This window comes from Rissa tridactyla, chromosome 3 (assembly GCF_028500815.1).
Source record: "Rissa tridactyla isolate bRisTri1 chromosome 3, bRisTri1.patW.cur.20221130, whole genome shotgun sequence".
Lineage (NCBI taxonomy): Eukaryota > Metazoa > Chordata > Aves > Charadriiformes > Laridae > Rissa > Rissa tridactyla.
In genome coordinates, this window is record NC_071468.1 from 19,092,398 (window position 1) to 19,111,455 (window position 19,058).

Here is a 19,058-nt window from a genome sequence, read left to right on the forward strand (position 1 = left end):
CACCACTGGGCCCTTAATGTACTTGAACTTGTGGTCCATCTTTGGACACAAAGGTACATTTTTGGGAGGTGAATGCAATTTTTGCTTATTTTATATCTTCTTACATGTATTGACTGCTCTCTTTACATTAAGCTTGGAAAATCTGAGGATGTAGAAATCAAATGTAAAATCAGCCATACTAGCAATTATATTAAAATTATATTGGTATTCCATGCACTGCAAAGTCGATTAGTCTTTTTTTTTTTTTTTTTTCTTTCTAATCAAATACTAAAATTAGGTAATATCTGCAAAGTAGAAGCTGAAAAAGAATAAAGTTCACAAATTATGATGATTAAGCACCCCTTACACTTCAGGACAAATGAGGGGAAAGGCTTCTCTTTATTTTACATAACACTTATTTTCATGTTACAAGTACATCCTTATTACCAGTCACATTATGCAGTCTGGTCTTATCTGCCGGAAAGAGAAAATATACACGTACACCCACCCACCCACCCACCCCTGGAGTATACCCATGCAAACTGAATTATTTAATTGAAACTGTGTGCCGATACCAAGCCAGAATGAAAGTACAAGTAAATTGGGATCCTACTGAGAGAGTGTATATTGTTGAATTTATTCCTTTAGTCCACTTTTCCTCTCAGTCTTTGAAAGCTTACTAAGTGCTGACCCTCCGCCTCCCACTCATGTATCTCCACAGTGACCAATACAATAATGGTGTGTAGTTTTAGGTTTTTTCCTACCCTCAAAAAAAGTGGAGTTTTCTGCTCAGGATCTTGAGATTGGAAATAATTATATTCCATTAAGTAACAAATGGAAGAAGTTTGAAAAATAATTAAAAAAAAAGATTACAGTGAATACATTAGAATGAGTACATTAGTGAGCAAATGGGAAAAATACCTGTGTTCATTAAAAGAAAATAAATCCTTAACTTGGAACCACTGTTGTATTTCATAAGGGAATTATGTAGTTAGTGACTCTTGTTTTGAAGCTGTTTTTTCCCCGGTAATGGATTATTACGGTAACATCGATCAGCAAATACATTTATATTTCTTCCACCCTGTGCAGCGAGAGAAAGGGGATGTGAACATGAAGGAAGAACACACATTTCTGAGACACTGTAATTGCTCTTGCCCAACAGCCCCACAACAAAACCAGAATGGATTATCTTAGCAACACAGCTTCGTATTTCAAATGTACCACGGGAAGTGGTGGTGTAGTTTTTGAACTGCCACCGGGCATAACTTTTGTCTCCTTTGCTGAGGACAGTGAGCTGTTGGCAAGGCTGGTGCTCTGAGCAAATAAGGGTATTAGACTGGTACTTACGGAAATAATCATGGAGTAATTGGGATTGTCACCACTTGAGTCAAAATTGGTGTTTATTTTAAGGAGCTGTGGTTTCGCATAGTCTTTAGCTTTGGGTTAAATAGGTTCTCTGCTGAAAAGCCTTTGGCTGAGGCAGTCCACAGCATGCTCACGTGATGGGCTGAGGCAGGGGAGTGGGGGGAATCCCAGGACCAAAACAGCATCAAATGGGTTGCCAGAACAGTTCCTCCAGCCCCCACAGGTGTTTGGGGACCTCCTGGAAAGGTGGTGGCAGAGACTTTGCTATTGGAGGTTGAACGAGTTCTTGCAGGCTGGATACAGCCCCCAAACTTAAACCCATCATGTTTTATAGCATTTATATGTATTTTTACTTTATTGTTAGCACATTTATATCTGTTCTGGATACCAAGATTTGTGGCACATCAAATACGCTTACGCTGGTACCTTTCTGAAACTTAACAGAGAGAACATCTTTTCTAAAAGGTTGTCAGTCATAGATGTGATTTGGCGAATACAGAAGATCTCCTGCATTTGTAGAAGAAAGCTGGCCGATGATTCAGGAGTAAATTATTCAGAACAGACTGTTTTCATTTGGACACTTGATAACAGGGGAGTATACAAGTGCATTGATGTGTAATGAATTGACATTAATATTTCATATGTTTCAACATAAGCAAAGAAGTGCTCTGTAGAAAATGTACCTTTCCAGAATTTAAAGTTGCTCTGATTCTTCTCTGGGTCTCTGGACTAGATTTAGATCTGTGACCAGCAGAAGGCCAGGCAGTTTGGTGGAGTGTCTGCTCTTTCTGCTTCAATAACTAACGTTGCTTTCTGCTTGCCATCTCTGAATTTAACCAGTCAGTTCTTTCAGGAAGGAAAGACTGTATGTGTAAGACCTAATATGGCTAGAAATGGGGAATTTGAAGTGACTGGTTCATAAATGCCAGTAGACTGAGTTTGCATGAATTATTTCAGATGTCATGAATGTTTTCTGATGGAAGAGAGATGTTTCTGGGTTTGAGAATCTATTACAACTTGCATGCATTCTTACTATCCTTGGCATTACTGATAACAGAAAAAAATTAACCCTTTCCTCTAAGTGTTCTTAAAAACACTTCTAATGAGAAATATTCGGAAATACTGGAGCTCCAAACTTTGGAAAGTTTGTTTCAGGATCTGTAATGCGCAGTTTGAACTCTTCTTCTTCAGTAAAGATTTTACAGTGACATTTAAAGTTTCCTTTATGCTGGTGATATAGTCTTTATACATCCTGGGTAAAGGCAGAAGAACGTGCTAGCCATGACTCCACTCTGCTTTGAAAGCCCATTTTCTTTAACAATACGACTAAAAATAAAATCCTAAAGCAGTTGCACTTTAACCTGCGTTTGTCTTCATCTGTTCGTGATATTCAGTGCTCATCACTGCTAGTCCATTCTTTCCTTTTGAACAGCCCATCTTTTATTTCACACAATGGTTTTATCCTCCTATATCTCCATACCTTGCTAGCTTTCTCTTAAAACATCTAGAGCCCTCTGCCCCCTTCTTTATGTCCTTTTTAATCTTGTTCTCCCTCTCTGAGCATCGCTGTAAAGCTCTTTTGGCATGAAACTTCAACCGGACAGGAATCTGCCAGGAGGGACAGCAGAGCGAGCTGGAGAGTTGCCCTTCTCGTGCCCTTCCTGCCCCGCTGCATCCATGCCGCTCCATATAGCGAACTGTCGCTGCTGTTAGCTTACCTGCAGGTTGCAGTCACGGATTTATATCTGACCTTGTCATTAATAGAAAATAAATGCATTGATTTTGCACTGTGGCTTGGCATTAAGATATATTTAAGCTTGTTTAATGGACTTTGTCGTGTTATTTTCCTTATGACATGTGCCCTCCCTTGGGGTTGTGTTCTTCCCACTAGCGTTCTGGGCTGCTTTGCCAGTAAGTGTTACTTTCTTGCAGCATTGTATATTTTGCAGTTTAATATCTGAGACTGATCAAATGTTAGACATTAGCCTGAGTATTTGCTCTTGGCTTTTATGCTTGAAAATACCCACTTGGTAAAAAAGTTCACATGCATTTCTTCTCAGTGTTTCAGATACTGGTAGTCCATGTAATAGCACTTTTATTGGAGTTTTGTGGGATGTTAAGCATGTTTTATGAGCAGAGAGTATCTTCTGCCCTAATTTAACACGAAGTCTGGGATTCCACTACAGAATTCTTCCCAGAAAGACCTAAGGAAATTGCATCAGGATTATGGATTAGAGTTGTTGTTTTTTTTTCCCAAAACATTGTATATCTCTTCTCTTTTCTTTTTTGAAACATCTACCTGACAGAGGTGTCATAAAATTTAGTTAATATTGTAGAGTAGGTAAATACTACTATTATATAGCAAATACTAGAAGCCACAGTATAAGTTAAGAAATTAGGATCACTTCTTTCAAATTTAAGGACAAAGGGCAGCTTCTCATTCCATATAGTTTTTCTGAAGTCTGAAATCACCAGGGATATATATCTTCATATAAAACAAACATCTTTCTTTAAGGGATGGGCAAGCATTAGTAATAGACTTTTGGTAAATCTACTGTTTGCTAGTTCTGACTATATTTTGATTGTCACTTTGAACTCTCACCGGTGAGATAAATACTTTCTGTTTAACAGACTCACTAGATGAAGTGATCCTTTGCCAGTCCAAGAATTTACCTGATATTGGAAAAGTAAGAAGTGTCTGCTCACAGTTTGCCTTAGGTATATCACACCTGCTCTCTGCTAATGGCTGGGTCCTGACCCTGGTAATTCAGAGAAAATAGTAATAATTCAGCTAATTATTCTGATAAGTCAGGTGCAGAAAGAATTCATAATGACCATAGACAATTGTCATGTCCTATATGTAGGAGGTAAAATGCCACCAGGATTTTAAAGGTCTTGAACTTTAAATTTCATCAACTCCTCGTTTGTATGACTATGAAGATTTAATTCTTGTAATGTTCTGGGAAGGAGTGAAGTAGGTCTCAAAGTAAACTTCTAGGGGATCAAAATGTTTTCTGACTTGTTAATTATGTATATTCTGTGTAAATTTGGGTTGAAATTTCTATCACCCATGCTATAAACAAATGGTAAGCTGAATTCACACACGTTGACAAATATTAAAAATGAACGTGCTTTCAGAGTGTAATAAAAAATCTTAGGATTTAGCTTCTATAAATCTCATTACCTTGCTAGGATTACAGACTGAATGCCGCTGAGGATCTGTTGGTGTTTTGCACATTTTTGTAAGCATGGGCCTCTCGGTTTCCCTGGGCTGTGGTTATCTCCAGCAATAGCTTTCACCGCTGAGGAAAGGTCAGATGAAAAAACGTCATGAGTAAACTCATGCTATAGGCAGGGAGGATTATGGCTGCGCTTGCTTTTGCCTCCGTGTGACGCCAGGTCAGGCTGCTTCAGAGCTATTCCTGAAAATGACTTCAGATAATGGACTTCCAGTCCTTTTTATGTAGGATCTAGTCTGAAAAGACAGACCGCCTTTTGTGGGATATCAGTATGGGCAAAGTGATGCCTGGGGAGATGAAAAGCAGTTTTAGCTACCCGAACCAAAATAAGGGCAGCCTGGCCTGTGAAGGGGAAGGAAAAACAACCACCAAACCGTTTTTCGTTTCCAGCCTTAATCCGTTTTAATCTTTGTAGTTATTAACACTATCAGAAATATTGTTCCGGTCAAAAATGGGAAAGCGCGGGCATTTAGAAGGCGAATCGATCAACTTAACCGCCACAGGCTTAATACTTTTATGTGATTAAAAAGATAAAACCCAGTAAGTAGAAGTTAGTGGAAAAAAATCACCTTTGTGGCCAAGCTGAATGTAATCACTTGAGCTTTGTTCACCTTGGAAATTTATGGGCTGGAGGGAACAGTTACATAAGGCCGTACAGTGCAAAAGCAAATAAAAACCAGAGAGGGCAACAGGTCACTCGGCACAGAGAAAACTGGAACGCAGTTGACTGACTTAACTCAGTTATTTCCTTAATGCTCTGCGTGGTACTCGCAATAGTCTTTTGCTTTGACGGTTCAATTTTTGTCACCTTCTCCTGAAAGCAAAGTGAAATTTGCGGAACGAGAGGAGAACTTTGTTATTTGTGGCCATTGGGTTTTTTAAGTGTAATATGGCACAGAGATAGGAGCATTAAATTGAGATATTAGTTAACTGTCTAACTTGAGTTGTAATTTTTTCACTACATATATTTGACTATATTTTGATGTGTACCCTGTCTGTTTATCCTATACGAAGCAAGGATGTTCTACAGTTAGTGGTACTAACAGTCTCCATCCTTGTTTATTTGTGCCGTGTATATACACATACCAGCAGACATGCATATGTGCACACACGTATTCCTTGTCAACTGTTATTACTCTGGTACTGGATTTACTGAACTAGTTAAATAGAATAATTTCAGTGAGACATAAATATCTTTTATTGTAGCCGAGCTCAGGGTATTATGGGGAGAATTATGGATTAATTGAAAGTGAGCTGTATATAGATAGACGTTTTCTTAACGATGCATATTTACTGCCTTTCATCTGCCTAATTCAGATTCAGTCCTAGGCTATTGAAATTTTTTACCTTCTCACAAAATATATTGAGGTTTTGGACATTATGACAGAGGATGTGCCATCTGTTACATATCTCATGTGATCAACAAGTATTTTGCACTCTAACATCAATCTGGTGTTCTCGTGCAGCGATGAAATGTCACGTAGCTTTGATGAAACACCCTCCAGAGCCATCTCTTGCAGCCTTGGGATATAGACTACAATGAGGCTGGGACCGGGGCAGCTGGGCTCAACAGAACTGTCTGTTGAAAATTGTTTCCAGCAAATGCATTTCATCACTCGGTTACACCTTTTTCTGGAATTGACACTACTCATTTATGAGTCAGAAGGGCCTGTTCTTTCTTATTCTTGTTCTGATCATCCCTGTGTTATCCTATCTGATTGTGGCTTTTCTGGAAGTCCTCATCCCAGTTTTCTACCAGCTCCCTTTCCCCTGGAGGTGATTGGTACACTTTTGGCACCTACCCTTGGCTAATCAGTCCTCAATCCTCATCTTAGCAGCCCTGCTGAAAGCATTTCTATAACTTTGCAACCTTTTCTTAGTTATTCCTGCAGTGCTGGGGTAGGTTACCCTGACAGTTTGCAGTGTTGAGGCCTTTGAGATCTTCAAGACTCAAGCTGGATAAAGTCACTGCGATCAGATGTATGGTCAGACTCTCCACCACAACAGACCCGAGCATTTAGCCTGCAGGCTTTCAGGTAAAACGGATGGTTTCATGCTCCTTGTTGAATCCAGTTGCTGTATACGTTTCAGTTCCTTCTCTATGCACCGAACCTCACGTGGAAGATTGAGCCAGGAACGTGTTTCTGTTGCTTTTGTACTTTGTGCTTCAGTTCAGTCTGAATGCTTGGACTTCTGGGTCAGGAAATCAAGAGTTGGGTCTCAGCAGAGGGAGAGAGGTTGTTTGGGAGCTGTGACACTGCATGTTGTGTTGGGAGGGACAAGAAAAAAGCTGTCGGTGTTTAAAGAGAACACATTGCAGAGCAAAGTTAGAATCATCTAAGTTGTAAGGGACCTTTAAGATCATCAAGTTCAACCGTTAACCTAACACTGCCAAGTTCCCACTAACTCATGTCCTGTAACTCATGTCAGCACCACATCTACACGTCTTTTAAATACCTCCAGGGATGGTGACTCAACCGCTTCCCTGGGCAGCCTGTTCCAATGCTTGATAACCCTTTCAGTGAAGAAATTTTTCCTAATACCCATCTAAACCTCCCCTGGTGCAACTTCAGGCTGTTTCCTCTTGTCCTGTCACTTGCTACTGGGGAGAAGAGACCGACCCCCACCTGGCTACACCCTCCTTTCAGGTAGTTGTAGAGAGGGCTGATGAGCTTCAAGACCTCCACGGTTCTGGCTCTGTTCTCTAATAAGAAAGTTCGTGTGTCACTAATGAGCTTAGAGGATGGTTCTGAGTTTCTTGCACTTCTTCATTGCTTTGGATTAACTAGGTAATTTCGGAGACCCTAAATTGCATACACCCCATCACCAAAGGAATTGCTTGGTGTAAGGCAGGTTGGCAGAGCAGTTTCAGCGTGACATTTGCACTACTTCTGTAATGTAAATAATCACCGACAACTCCACTGTCCGTGCAATCCCCGGCCACCACGGACATGGAGCCGTGTAGAGATGGATTGCAACTATGCAAGTTAAAGCATTGCATTTGCACAAAAATGCCACATGCAGACAGGTACCATTGGGCTGCGTGACCCTGCTCTTAAACGAGCCTTGTCAGAGCTTCTGCCTTCCTCAGAGCACGCCGCCTGCCCTGGGTCACTGTCAGAGGGTAGACGAGCCGCTCTGCATTTCCCACATCTACCAACCAGCTAGAGATTTAACTTTGCTGCAGCAAAACCGGGCTTTAATTGAGGCAAAACGTAGTTGTAAGGCTTGGAAAGATGGAGCTTTGACCTGTGAAATGGAAGGTCTCTGGAGATTTGCAGAAGGTGAGATAAAACCGAAATGAAAAAGGTAGATTAAAAAATGCTGCCGTTTCTCATTGTACATGTACCAGGCCTGGGGCAGGAGGCAGAGGGGACAGTGCCTGGCCAATGCGATCGATTCCTGCCTTACTAACAAGCAACTTTGCAATGCAAAGCTGGAGTCTATTGGCTGCCATATTGCCAGTTGTTGAGGACCCAGAGAGAGCATTTGCTGGTGTCAGGCCTCCTAGGGGTAAATATATGAGTTAGTGATTTCTTTTGATGCTGCCCACATTTTGTAAAACCAGCAGCATGTAGTTTGGGTGTGAAAGTGAATGTGTTCTGTTTTGTGAAATAATTTGTCTTGGGGCGTATCCCAGAATAAATACATTTTATGAAATATATTTACCCCAGGAGGCCTTCAAGGAAGGGGAACACGGTTGAAGGACCAAAAATTGTAATCTCCACTAGCTTCTTTTGAACAAAAGTAAAAACTTTTACTTGATTCTCAAAAAAAGAAAAAAAAAGATATTAAAAGTGGAATTTCTTTGCTGGAGAGTCTGTATACAGCAAACCAAAGCAACTGGCCTCTTTGCATCTTAGCTCTGGTGTTGCTGGCCATCTGCATTCTTCAGAGGACTTGGGCATCAACATTAGCAAGTAATTTGTTCTTAGAAGACTCAGGGAAAAAAAAGGAGTTGTTATGAACATAAGTGCCCACTGCATTGGCTGACAAAGCATCTTGTTTTTACAGGCCTAGCCTGGCCAAGTACATTTAAAATTGTTGTTTTGCCAGTTGGCCAGCCTTCCCACTCTTGACAACATGCCACAGTGCCACTGAAAAGCGCTTTGGACATCCTTCCAGGTTTGTCATGGTCTCTCTTGAGATCCCCGAATATTATCATTCAGGGATGTAAATAAGAACAGGTTCTTAATTAATTTATTTTAATTAGGAAAAGCTGCTCAGGAGAAGGTATCAGAAGATACAAAATTGGAAAGCTGGCATGTAATTGGGGAGAAACACTTGTAACTTGCACCCTTCTTCGCTGCTTAATCATTTGGATTCTCTTTATTCTGTCTTAAATACATATACATACTCATTATAAAACCTGGACTCCAACTTTGGCTGTGCAAGAATTGATCAAACAAAAAAACCCCAACACAGTCTGCAGTGGCAAAGTAAAATCACTGCAGACTGTGCCATTAAACTTTCCATGTTTCTCTGCACGTATTAGTTTTTTGAGGGAAGAGCAAACCTGTGTCATTTCTTTTGAGCAGCTTGTATGTTATCTGCCAGCAGCTTTGTTTTTTTCACCTTTCTTCACGAATTGAATTCCCACGTGGTGAGCAGTTCTATTAATACATTAGGCAGCAGAAGGCATGGGCAACAGGAGAATGCAATTCATGGGCAGTTCCCAGTATAATTTTTTTATTGAGGAGATATTTCTCTTCTAATTTCTCGCAAGCTGTGGCTTTCTGTCCTTCTAGTGCTTCTACTTATATGTCTTGCCCTAGTTAAAAATGAAAAGGAGATAAGCATCAGTTTTTTCCCTTCGTTTTCTTCTTATCATTCTATTTACAAAATCTCTAACTGAGGGATTTCACTAGTAGCTGCTGGAATTTTCTGATGTACAAAACTATCCTTGGCAATCGATAACCGACTGTTAACGCTGAGGTATTACGAGCTCCCTGAACAGAAATGTAGTTAATCAACACGTGAAATGCTTGGAATACTAGCGCCGTGTCTGTATAAAAGCAAACTCTCATTCCTGCTGCAGATGCTGTTGCTGCCAGGGACTTCTCGATGCCAGCAAAGAAAATTCTGTGAGATGCTCATGCCCCTTCCCAAGGGAGTGAATTCAGACTGTAGGAAGCAAGGCTCTTTTTGCAGATACCAACTTCCATGTTGTGTAGGTCAGGTTGTCAGCAGATGACTGGTGGGAGTTTGCACAGAGGAAGCTCAAACATTTCATCTGCCTTGGCAGGTTCACTTACCTCCATGTTAAATGGATTTCTCTTACAGGCGCGCCTTAGTATACTGGCCTCTGCTTCACCATGTTAAAAACATTGACTGAAAGGAAGGCAGAAAATAGAACTGCAGCAACGTGGTCTTAATTCCTGAGCTTTGCTACTTGTTCTCACTGTTGCGTTACCCCGGTAGTTATGCATTGACAGAGCTGAAAGTTGAAATTGGCTGATTGAGTCCGAATTAAATTTTTTTTGTTCCCTCACCACTCTTTTTATTTTTTCCCAAATTTTTTTTAGTCTGGGTCAATTTGTTGAAGGGGCAGGGTGAGGGCAGAATAGAGCAAAAGAAATCGAGAACTCTGCCATGCCATTAAAAAATGCTCTTTTAAACATCGGTGTTCAAAGGATCACCCATTTTGAATCCCAGCTAGTGGTCTCTTGAACATGAGAAGTAAAGCAGCTTTCCTTGAGCATTAAGGATAATCTCTCCGAAGTGCCAGCTTTTCTTCAAAGAATGGAGGAGGAATAGAAAATGAGAGGCATGGCTGTTGGACAAGTTCGGTATTGTAGACCATGTGTGGAAAAGGTGTCTGATTTGGAAATGATCTAAAAGGGTGTCTGGAGGTGGGAACCTGCTAAGATTGCAAGAACAGAGGAATCTTGGTATTTTAGCAGCGTTACTGTTCTTTGTTTCTAGAATATTTCTCAGCTACACACATTCATGACGGTCATTAATAAGAAACTTGGTTGACGTATGTCACAGTTTCAGTTGGGATAGAGTTAAATTTTTTATTAGCAACTGGTGTAGAGCTATGCTTTGGATTTGGGATAAGAAGTCCTTTTGATAGCGCACTGGTGGGTTTGGTTGTTGCTGAGCTCTCAAGGCCTTTTCTGCTCCTCACACCCCCCTGCTAGCGAGTAGGCTGGAGGGTACAAGAAATTGGGAGGGGACACAGCCGGGACAGCTGACCCCAGCTTGCCAAAGGGTTACTCCATGCCATATGGCCTCATGCTCAGTATATAAAGCTAGGAGAAGAAGAAGGAAGGAGGGACGTTTGGAATGATGGCGTTTGTCTTCCCAAGTAACCGTTAAACATGATGGAGCCCTGCTTTTCTGGAGATGGCTGAACATCTCCCTACTGATGGGAAGTAGTGAATGAATTCCTTGTTTTGCTTTACTTGTGTGCGCAGCTTTTACTCTACCTATTAAACTGTCTGTATCAACCCACGAGTTTTTTCTCACTTTTATTCTCATCCGAACTTGGGGCAATGAGCGAGCAGCTGTGTGGTCCTAGTTGCCGGCTGGGGTTAAACCACAACAAAATACTTACTACTTGTCCAATGTTAGGTGGGAAATATAGCAAGCTGAACCACAGGGTTGGCTGAGTTGCCTGGAGTGATGCTGGAAGCCTGAGAACAGTGAGGAGTAGAGCTGAACAGCAAGCGAGCCCTGAGTTAGTCACAGCTTTAACAAATAAACTGGTTTTGCTGGGGATTTTTTCATTCAATGGTTACAAGAAGTTGATTGCTGTCAACAATTTCATTGTCAAAATAGCTTTCACTGTTTGCTTGCATGTCTCTCTTCCTTTTTTTTTTTACCCTTTTTGCTTTTTTTGAAGACACTACTGAGGCAGTGTGGTGAAGCATAAGCTTCTCTGCTTTCCTCTGAAAGGGGATGGTTGGGAGCAGATCATTGTCAGTGCTTTTGGTTAAGACATTGTAGTCCTATTTACTGCTTTAAAAGTTGAGGAAATTACTGCTTTGAACATAATCCCGAGAGCAAGTCCTCTTCATTTAGAAAAAGATTCTCATTTTAGCTTGTAAAAGATACAAAACAACCCTTTGATTAAGGAACCTCTCTCAGCTGTAATTTTGCATAGACCTTGAAACAAGTGGGGGTTTTTTCTGCCCTCCGTTCAAATTATCAGTTGCAAAACTCCACAAAGATAATCACACATGCAAATCTTTGATATATTTTTAGTTCAGCTCGCTGATGTATATTCATTAATATGTTAATAAGACAAGGAAAGCACAATTTAAATTGCATATGCTTAATTTGGCTAATAAATGCTTGAAATATAGTCCCACTTTCAAAAGTAATGAGACAAATGATGACACTTTTTAAGAGAAGAAATCCTAAAGTCGCAAGGAAAGTATAAAGCCTTGTGTTTTAATGGCAAAACTAAGTTTCTAGTGCTTTTTACCCTGACCCTGCACAACCAAAGGACCTCTGCTGAATTTTAGTCCTCCTTGTATGCATCGTCACATTCCTTGTGATTTCATTGTAATAAATTGCACCGAGACCTAGTGAAGATTGTGGCACTGTAATTTGAGTTCCCAAACCATATGCGGTGGAGTTAAATAGGGAGATACAAGATGGAAAGAATAAAGTTTCCTTGTGTTCAAATATGGCTGAACTTCAGGGACGTGCTCACCCTATGTTTAGTTTGCAGTAGCCTAACCAAATTAAATAGTCACAAATTACTACTGGAATTAGAATAAAGTCTCTGACAGCTTCTGAACGTTGTTTGAACATGCAAAGCTGCTATAGTATCTATTTCTTTAAACCTTGGAAGGGATTTTTGAATGCTTACAGGCCATAAACTTTCAAGTCAATTGATTCCATTTCTGTTGAATCGCTCTCAGAAGTGGAGCTGTGCTTTAAGAACTATTAAAAAAAAATCATTCCATTTAACCTGTAAATATGCCACAGGACTTGAGAAAATGAGTTTGATAATGGCTTTTTTTTTTTTTTTTTAAAGACTTGAGCCTGGAAGGCAGCATCTTAAAAGAACTCGGCATTGAGGAGAGTCTCTAATGTATCCAGTTACGCTGGCCCGACTTATTTGGTCTGAACTAATGAGGCATGACAGATCATGAGTGCAGTGCATCGTGTTCAGAACCAATAACCCCTTTCAGAAAATTACGTTTCTGCTCTAAGCAGTCATTTTGAGTTATCTGTAGCTAATTTTAAACTGCCTGCTTTTATGGGAATGGAGCACTTGCATTTCCCAGTAAATATCACCATGATGCTCAGAGACGGCTATAAAGTGGGGCTGTCTGGGAAAAAGCTCAAGTCTGATCAAACTTAATTAGACTGGAACCTGTTCCTGCCTACAAATATCTTGATTATACAGTGAGAACAAACATGACACTTGGCAGAATTGGCTTTTGTGATACCTACTGCTGTGAGGACGTGAAAAAGAACTGTTGGTTCACATGCTCGCTCTCGCTGAAGGTGCAGGCAGTGGCAACAGTGTCTTCCCGTCTTGTTTCTCTTCTTACTGACCCTTTCCATTAGAAAAGATACTGGTTGAATCCAGTCAATTTATATGTGTAGTAAAACATGCTTTTTTTTTCATTGTCATTGCTGTCCTGTGGTATTCAGGTCACCACCATTGGAGTTTAAGCAATAAGCCATATTCTGCATCCAGCCCGTCACCTGGAGATCACCAGGGAGCACGTGAGAAACCCCCAGGCTATTCGAGGGAGCGGGAAATCTGTTCCAGTTCAGGTGTCTGCCTTGGAATAGTTACTCAAAGAATCTGTTTCCATGGGCAGACATTGAGGGACTGGAGTGTGCTCAGAGAAGGGCAACGAAGCTGGTGAGGGGTCTGCAGCACAAGTCTTGTGAGAAGTGGCTGAGGGAGCTGGGGGTGTTCAGCCTGGAGAAAAGGAGGCTGAGGGGAGACCTTATCGCTCTCTACAGGTACCTGAAGGAGACTGTAGGCAGGTGGGGGTTGGTCTCTTCTCCCAAGTAACAGGCAGTAGGACAAAAGGAAATGGCCTCAAGTTGTGCCAGGGGAGGTTTAGGTTGGATATTAGGAAAAATTTGATCGCTGAAAGGGTTGTCAAGCATTGGAGCAGGCTGCCCAGGGAGGTGGTGGAGTCACCAGTCCCTGGAGTTATTTAAAATTTGTGTAGATGTGGTGCTGAGGGACATGGTTTAGTGGTAACTTGGCAGTGTTGGGTTAGCAGTTGAACTCCATGATCTTAAAGGTCTTTTCCAACCAAAATGATTCTATGATTCTATGACTCTGAAGAAAAGCGAGTGTTACCAGCTCATCTCTAGGGGCCTGAAGTTTGGTGAGATAAATCCCACCCTGTGTCTGAACTGCATACTGATTAATGATGGCTTAACAACCACTCCTCCCAGATGAACAGTACAGATAAAACCTTGTCACTTAGTTCAGCTCAGGGCAGATGAGGCAAACTGTCTCAGCCTTCATTTTCTAGGAAGCAAAAACAGAAGAGAAAGGCAGCTTCTCCGCTTATACTGGGGGAAGAGTAGATGAGTGAATGTCATTAAACTCTGTCGGCTGAAGAACTGGGGGTGCTGGGTGACGGAGACCTGTGTTTGCCTTAAATTGAAACTCCCAGGATAAAATTAATGCAAGATATAAATGAAAAGATAAAGAACCCCTCTTTAAATGTGTGTTTCTTTTTTTTTAAAGTCATATTAAGCGAGCATTAAGTTTGCCGAGCAGAAGTACTTACAGGTTTAAACATGCCACATGCTATGTGTGACAACTAATGGCACTGATAGGCAGTGACTCAAGAGCACTGAAATATCATCACAGTCCGGATATGCTGTGTGACCGAGCTGCTTTGGGTTATAACGCTTTCCTCTGCAAACACAGAGTCCAGCTTAGTGGATGCTAGGGCAGAATAAACAGAAGAAAGACAATACCCCCAGCTGAGAGCAAGAGTTTGAAAGACAGTGGACAAAGGGATCGGTTCCAAGGTTACAAGGACTCTCTTGGCAGGGGGGTGAAGAAAAAAAGAGGCTTGTTTTTGCAGACACAGAGCTTGGAGATCAAAAAGGCTCGCTCACCGCTGAAGGAGACTGTTCCCCACAGCTGCTGGAGGAGAGCTCAAATTCAGGGACCTGTGGGGTTGGATGGCGCTGCCACGTCACGGTGGCCTTGGGGTTTTCTGGGGTGTATTGGCTTGCCACGATCCTCGTGCAGAATCTACCCGGTGAGAAAACTGCGTTTAGCAAATCCTTGTATTTTATTCTAAACCAGCAACTTCTGCTCTGCACAGGCAGTACTTTATTTCAAAGAGCTTTGGGCATTGCTTTTCTCAGTCATTGCTTTTTGGAAGAGGATTTTTGGAAGGCATCGGAGGTGTGATGCTGTGCTCCAAGCCCGCGACACAACCTCGTTCCTTCTCCCCCTTCCTGTGCATTCCTTGCAACCTCCTGTTTGCATGACAACGTGTAGAGCTCTCCACAAGCGCTTCTGGTTCCCAGGAGAGATTTCAACTCGCACCTTTCTCTCGGGGCAGCAAGCAGAGCACCGGGCCAGAGGGCTGAGTATTGCAAGCACTTTTATGTGCAAATGGGGTGTGAGAAATTTGCTGTCGGCCAGGAACTTGAACATGACTTCCAATGCTTGCCGTGCTCTGGGTCAGCCTGGCTCATCACCTCCCATCTGAAGAAGTGACAGCAGTGTCCAACAACCCTCCCTCCGCTTAGAGGACAGGGCTTTCTCCTTTGGGCAGGGAGTTGTCACCAGGGCTCTCCCTTTGCCGTCTCACTGCCTTCCCCGTTTGGCACTGTTCCCTGCTTGAGCACAGCTCCTCTGCACCCTCCTTTCTTTTATGCCCTTTGCTTGGCTCCGGTTGTGTGTTTGTTTTCTCTCCCACACAGTCTGTTTCATTCACTGCCCAGAATAATAAGGGGCTTGTTGAAAGGGTGCTGCTAAGTAATTTGTCTTCTTCATTCATTCTCTCCTTTATTTATTCAGCAGTCGTTTTCAGTGTGCATTGAATACGAAATTATTAATTTCTTTGTGGTTTATTTTAATAGTATTTATTATTTTGGAGGCTCCTGTGCAAACCCTCTTACTGCCATAAAAATCTCATAAATAGTTATAATCAGTTATGATGGTATTATAATTCCCATTTTGAGGATACAATCTGAGGGCAGAGAACATAAACACAAGGATTTCCACTAATTCTGGTGCCCACTTTGAAAAACCCTCAGCCTGTGTTCCCAGAATGCTGAGCCTTGGTATGGCCAACGTACATTTCTGATTGCGCACCCATGGCTGTGACGGAGATCGGTCCTTCTGCAAACCAGGTGCCTCAGACTGAGCCCAGAGAAAACAGGCAACACACAGGGAGTGACCACCTGGAAAAACGCTGTTGGTGTGACTTGCCTGCCATTACACAGGCTTTCCTGTAAATCACAGAATCATAGAATCACAGGATCGTCAGAGTTGGAAGGGACCTTGAAGATCATCTAGTTCCACCCCCCTGCCATAGGCAGGGACACCTCCCACCAGACCAGGTTGCTCAAAGCCCCATCCAGCCTGGCCTTGAACACCTCCAGGGATGGGGCAGCCACAGCTTCTCTGGGCAACCTGGGCCAGTGTTTCACCACCCTCACAGTAAACAATTTCTTCCTAATATCTAATGTAAATCCACTTTCTTTCGCTGTGTTTGAGTCACAGCGAAAGTTCTCCAGGTTATCATTCAGCACAGCCCAGTTCTCCAGGGTATCCTTCAGCTGCTTTAACCGTAAGATTCTTCTTTCTCTTCCTGCAGTTCCCCATCTGCTTCACTCCGCAGCTTCCAGCTTCTGCAAAACGAGTGAGCCTGGGCAGCCCACAGACCACAGCCTGCTTTGCTCCACAGCCCCGATTCTTTGCCTGGACACTCCCTGCCACAGAGTTCCGCTGGAAAATAAATGGTCTTGGATCTTGGCGTAGCAGCCTGTGTTACAGCGCATATTCAAGAGGGCGGAAGGTTATTTAAGGTTGCCTGGCAACTGTGATTCTGACATTTTCTGTATTTTGGTAATTTTACCTTGTAGTGCTTGTGTTCTTTAACACAGTTTTTAAGAACGGGGTTCGAAAGAGTTTCTTAAGATTATGCGTGCAGAAAATCCTAGCTTGAACCTCCTGTATGCACACAAGAACATTTACCTGTGGGCAAATAAGTTTACTTAATGGCTGCATGCAAATAAAGGCAGAACACTCATGATATTCATAAGCCCCTGGAGAAAATACTTGTGAGATTCTTCCAGCCAAAGAAAATCTGAGATGGAGGTATATTGGAGCAGAATACGAATACCTCCCTATCTGAAACCTTGGAAATGGCTTTTAGTGCTGCTTTTTTCTTTCCCGATTGTTAGAACCTAAGTCAATTGCTGCCTTTTATCTGAAGTGGTTTGCCCAGAGACTTGTGCTCCCTGTGAGTGTATGTGTTATCCAGCCTCATCCTTTTCTTGACATCTTCCTTTCTCCAAATTTTGAAGTGTGAAGCAATAGCATTTTATATATAGTGAAATGTAATCATAGGATTATATTGTACGCTCACTAGTCAATGAGGTGAATCGCAGGCTTGTCTAAGGGAGTAGGCAATCATGCAGAAAAATCTAAATTATACTGGTGTAGCAGGATAGGTGTAATGCACCTGTGCTGTTGGAAACCAGAGCGAGCCTGCCCAGCTGCCACTGCAGTACACCCTGGGCAGGGGCTGTCTTTTTTTTCTCTTGGCGGAAGCGTGTATTTTGCAAGGCTGGAAAGCCAGGCAGGAAGCACGTTATAAAACAACCAGCGTTGGGCTGTGTTTGTCCAAGGAAGTGTCTGTCATCTTTGATAGGGGAGAATGGTCATTTTCTTTGGAACATCTGTAGAAGATCATTTGATGTGTGGCATGTCAACGTGCAGGATTTGCTTTTAGGATACTCTGCTGCTTTTCTAAATTATAGGCCATTGCTTGAAGGTTGCCCGGGCATCAGTTATGATGGGTTTGCTGGTAAACAGGGGACTATTTCCAGGGTTAGCTGCTAAATACCCTGCTTGAGAGGGTCATTTGGAAGTGGGAGGCTCTGGCAGAGTTGCCCTGTGAAGCCAGAGTCCTGGGGAGGGCTCGGACTCCAGCAGGTCCTGAGATGCAGGTCACCTCTTGGCAGCGGCAGCGTACTCCTCACTGTGTTTGAGTCTTCCCCTTTCTCCCTTGCTGGTTCTGCTTTCGTTTCTTCTGCTTCTCTGCTTTTCCCTTCTGCCCCCGCATCCTCAGGGTGCTGCTCTGCCTCTTCCCTCCCTCTTTTCATCCCCTTGGCTTCCTCCTTGCTCTCAGACTCGGTTCTTTGTTTGGTTTCAGCAGAGCTACCCAGTTTTTTTTCTTTATCGCAGTTGTGCAGCACAGCAGAGGGCCGTGAACCGTCCAAGGTCAAAGCTGCCCGTGACCATGTAAAAGCACAGAGGCTCTCCTGGGGAAGGTCCAGGTTTGCAAGGTGTCTCCACGTGCTGTCTCTCTATGTTACTGTACTAAGACCAGTGCTGTGTTATGGAAACAGCATATACTTATTGCTCTGTGGCAAAACTTATTTTTCTAGGAAGCTGTGAATAGATTAAGTTGTGTTCTTGGGGTTGTATGTGGTTTGTTGTTTTTTTTAAAGCAACGTACAAAACCTTCATTTGAAAGTGCACGTGAAATTTGTTTGTAGTTCTTCTGTGGGTTTAGTGAACTGCGATATCAAAGTTGAGCTTTAAAAACAAGGACGGAGCATACAGGGATTACTTGGCACCTGCATGTTCTAATGTATTCTAAATAATGAGTTTTATGTGGTAAGTTTATGAGGCTGAGCTATATAATTTTGTTCATGATGATGATTATGCTGAGAATCAGCTTTGCTAGTTGAGATACACGTGAACACAATTCGGGCTTATTATCCTGGAGACTTGATTAGCAATAGTGCTGGGATTGAGCAGAGGGCAGCTTAAAAGTAAGCATATTTGCATTTTAAGTGAGCTGCAGTTGCCATGAAGGTATGGATGCAAACCTCTCTCAATTAAAATTGTACGTCAGACTGTAGAAGTGATACTGCACGCTAATGCTCCGACATGTGGCTCTAAGGCGCGTGAGGATACTGGCTCTTCTTTCTGATGTTTTTTCCCCTTTGGACTAGTGGATCATGTGGCAATCTCAGCTTCAAACAGGATGCCATCAAGGGGTTTAATGGATGTACCGAGAGAATCGATTGTGCATGCGTTGGATGAAGTCTTCAGATGTCTTGTTAAATATCAGCAAACCAAAGGGTCATCGTCTCTTCCCCCCTCCCCCCCTTACTTCATCTGTCAACTATTTGTAGCCTGCACAAAAGTCTTCCTCTTCAGATGTTTACTTTTGAGTTGGACTTACTTGAAAATAAATTCTGAGAACTGAAGATTGACATATATGAACAAATGGGTCCATTTATTTAGACACAAGCTGTGTATGTTGCATACAGAAA

At 42.3% G+C, this 19,058-nt stretch overlaps 1 protein-coding gene across 6 annotated transcripts in view; it reads left to right on the top strand.

Moving 5' to 3' along the window:
- Positions 1 to 19,058, top strand: part of COMMD1 (copper metabolism domain containing 1) — an 83,871-nt gene that overhangs the window by 25,740 nt on the left and 39,073 nt on the right. Inside the window, exons 3-4 of one of the 6 annotated variants that reach the window (XM_054197409.1) lie at positions 17,959 to 18,059; positions 18,735 to 18,924. The exons of 2 other annotated variants lie outside the window; for them this stretch is intronic. In XM_054197409.1, coding sequence (XP_054053384.1) covers positions 17,959 to 18,059; positions 18,735 to 18,825 — 192 coding nt within the window. In that variant the 3' untranslated portion in view covers positions 18,826 to 18,924. Of the gene's footprint in view, positions 1 to 1,809; positions 7,799 to 12,573; positions 14,792 to 17,958; positions 18,060 to 18,734; positions 18,925 to 19,058 lie in introns of those variants that run through there. 3 more of the 6 variants (XR_008465804.1, XM_054197411.1, XM_054197413.1) reach the window with 3 other exon arrangements.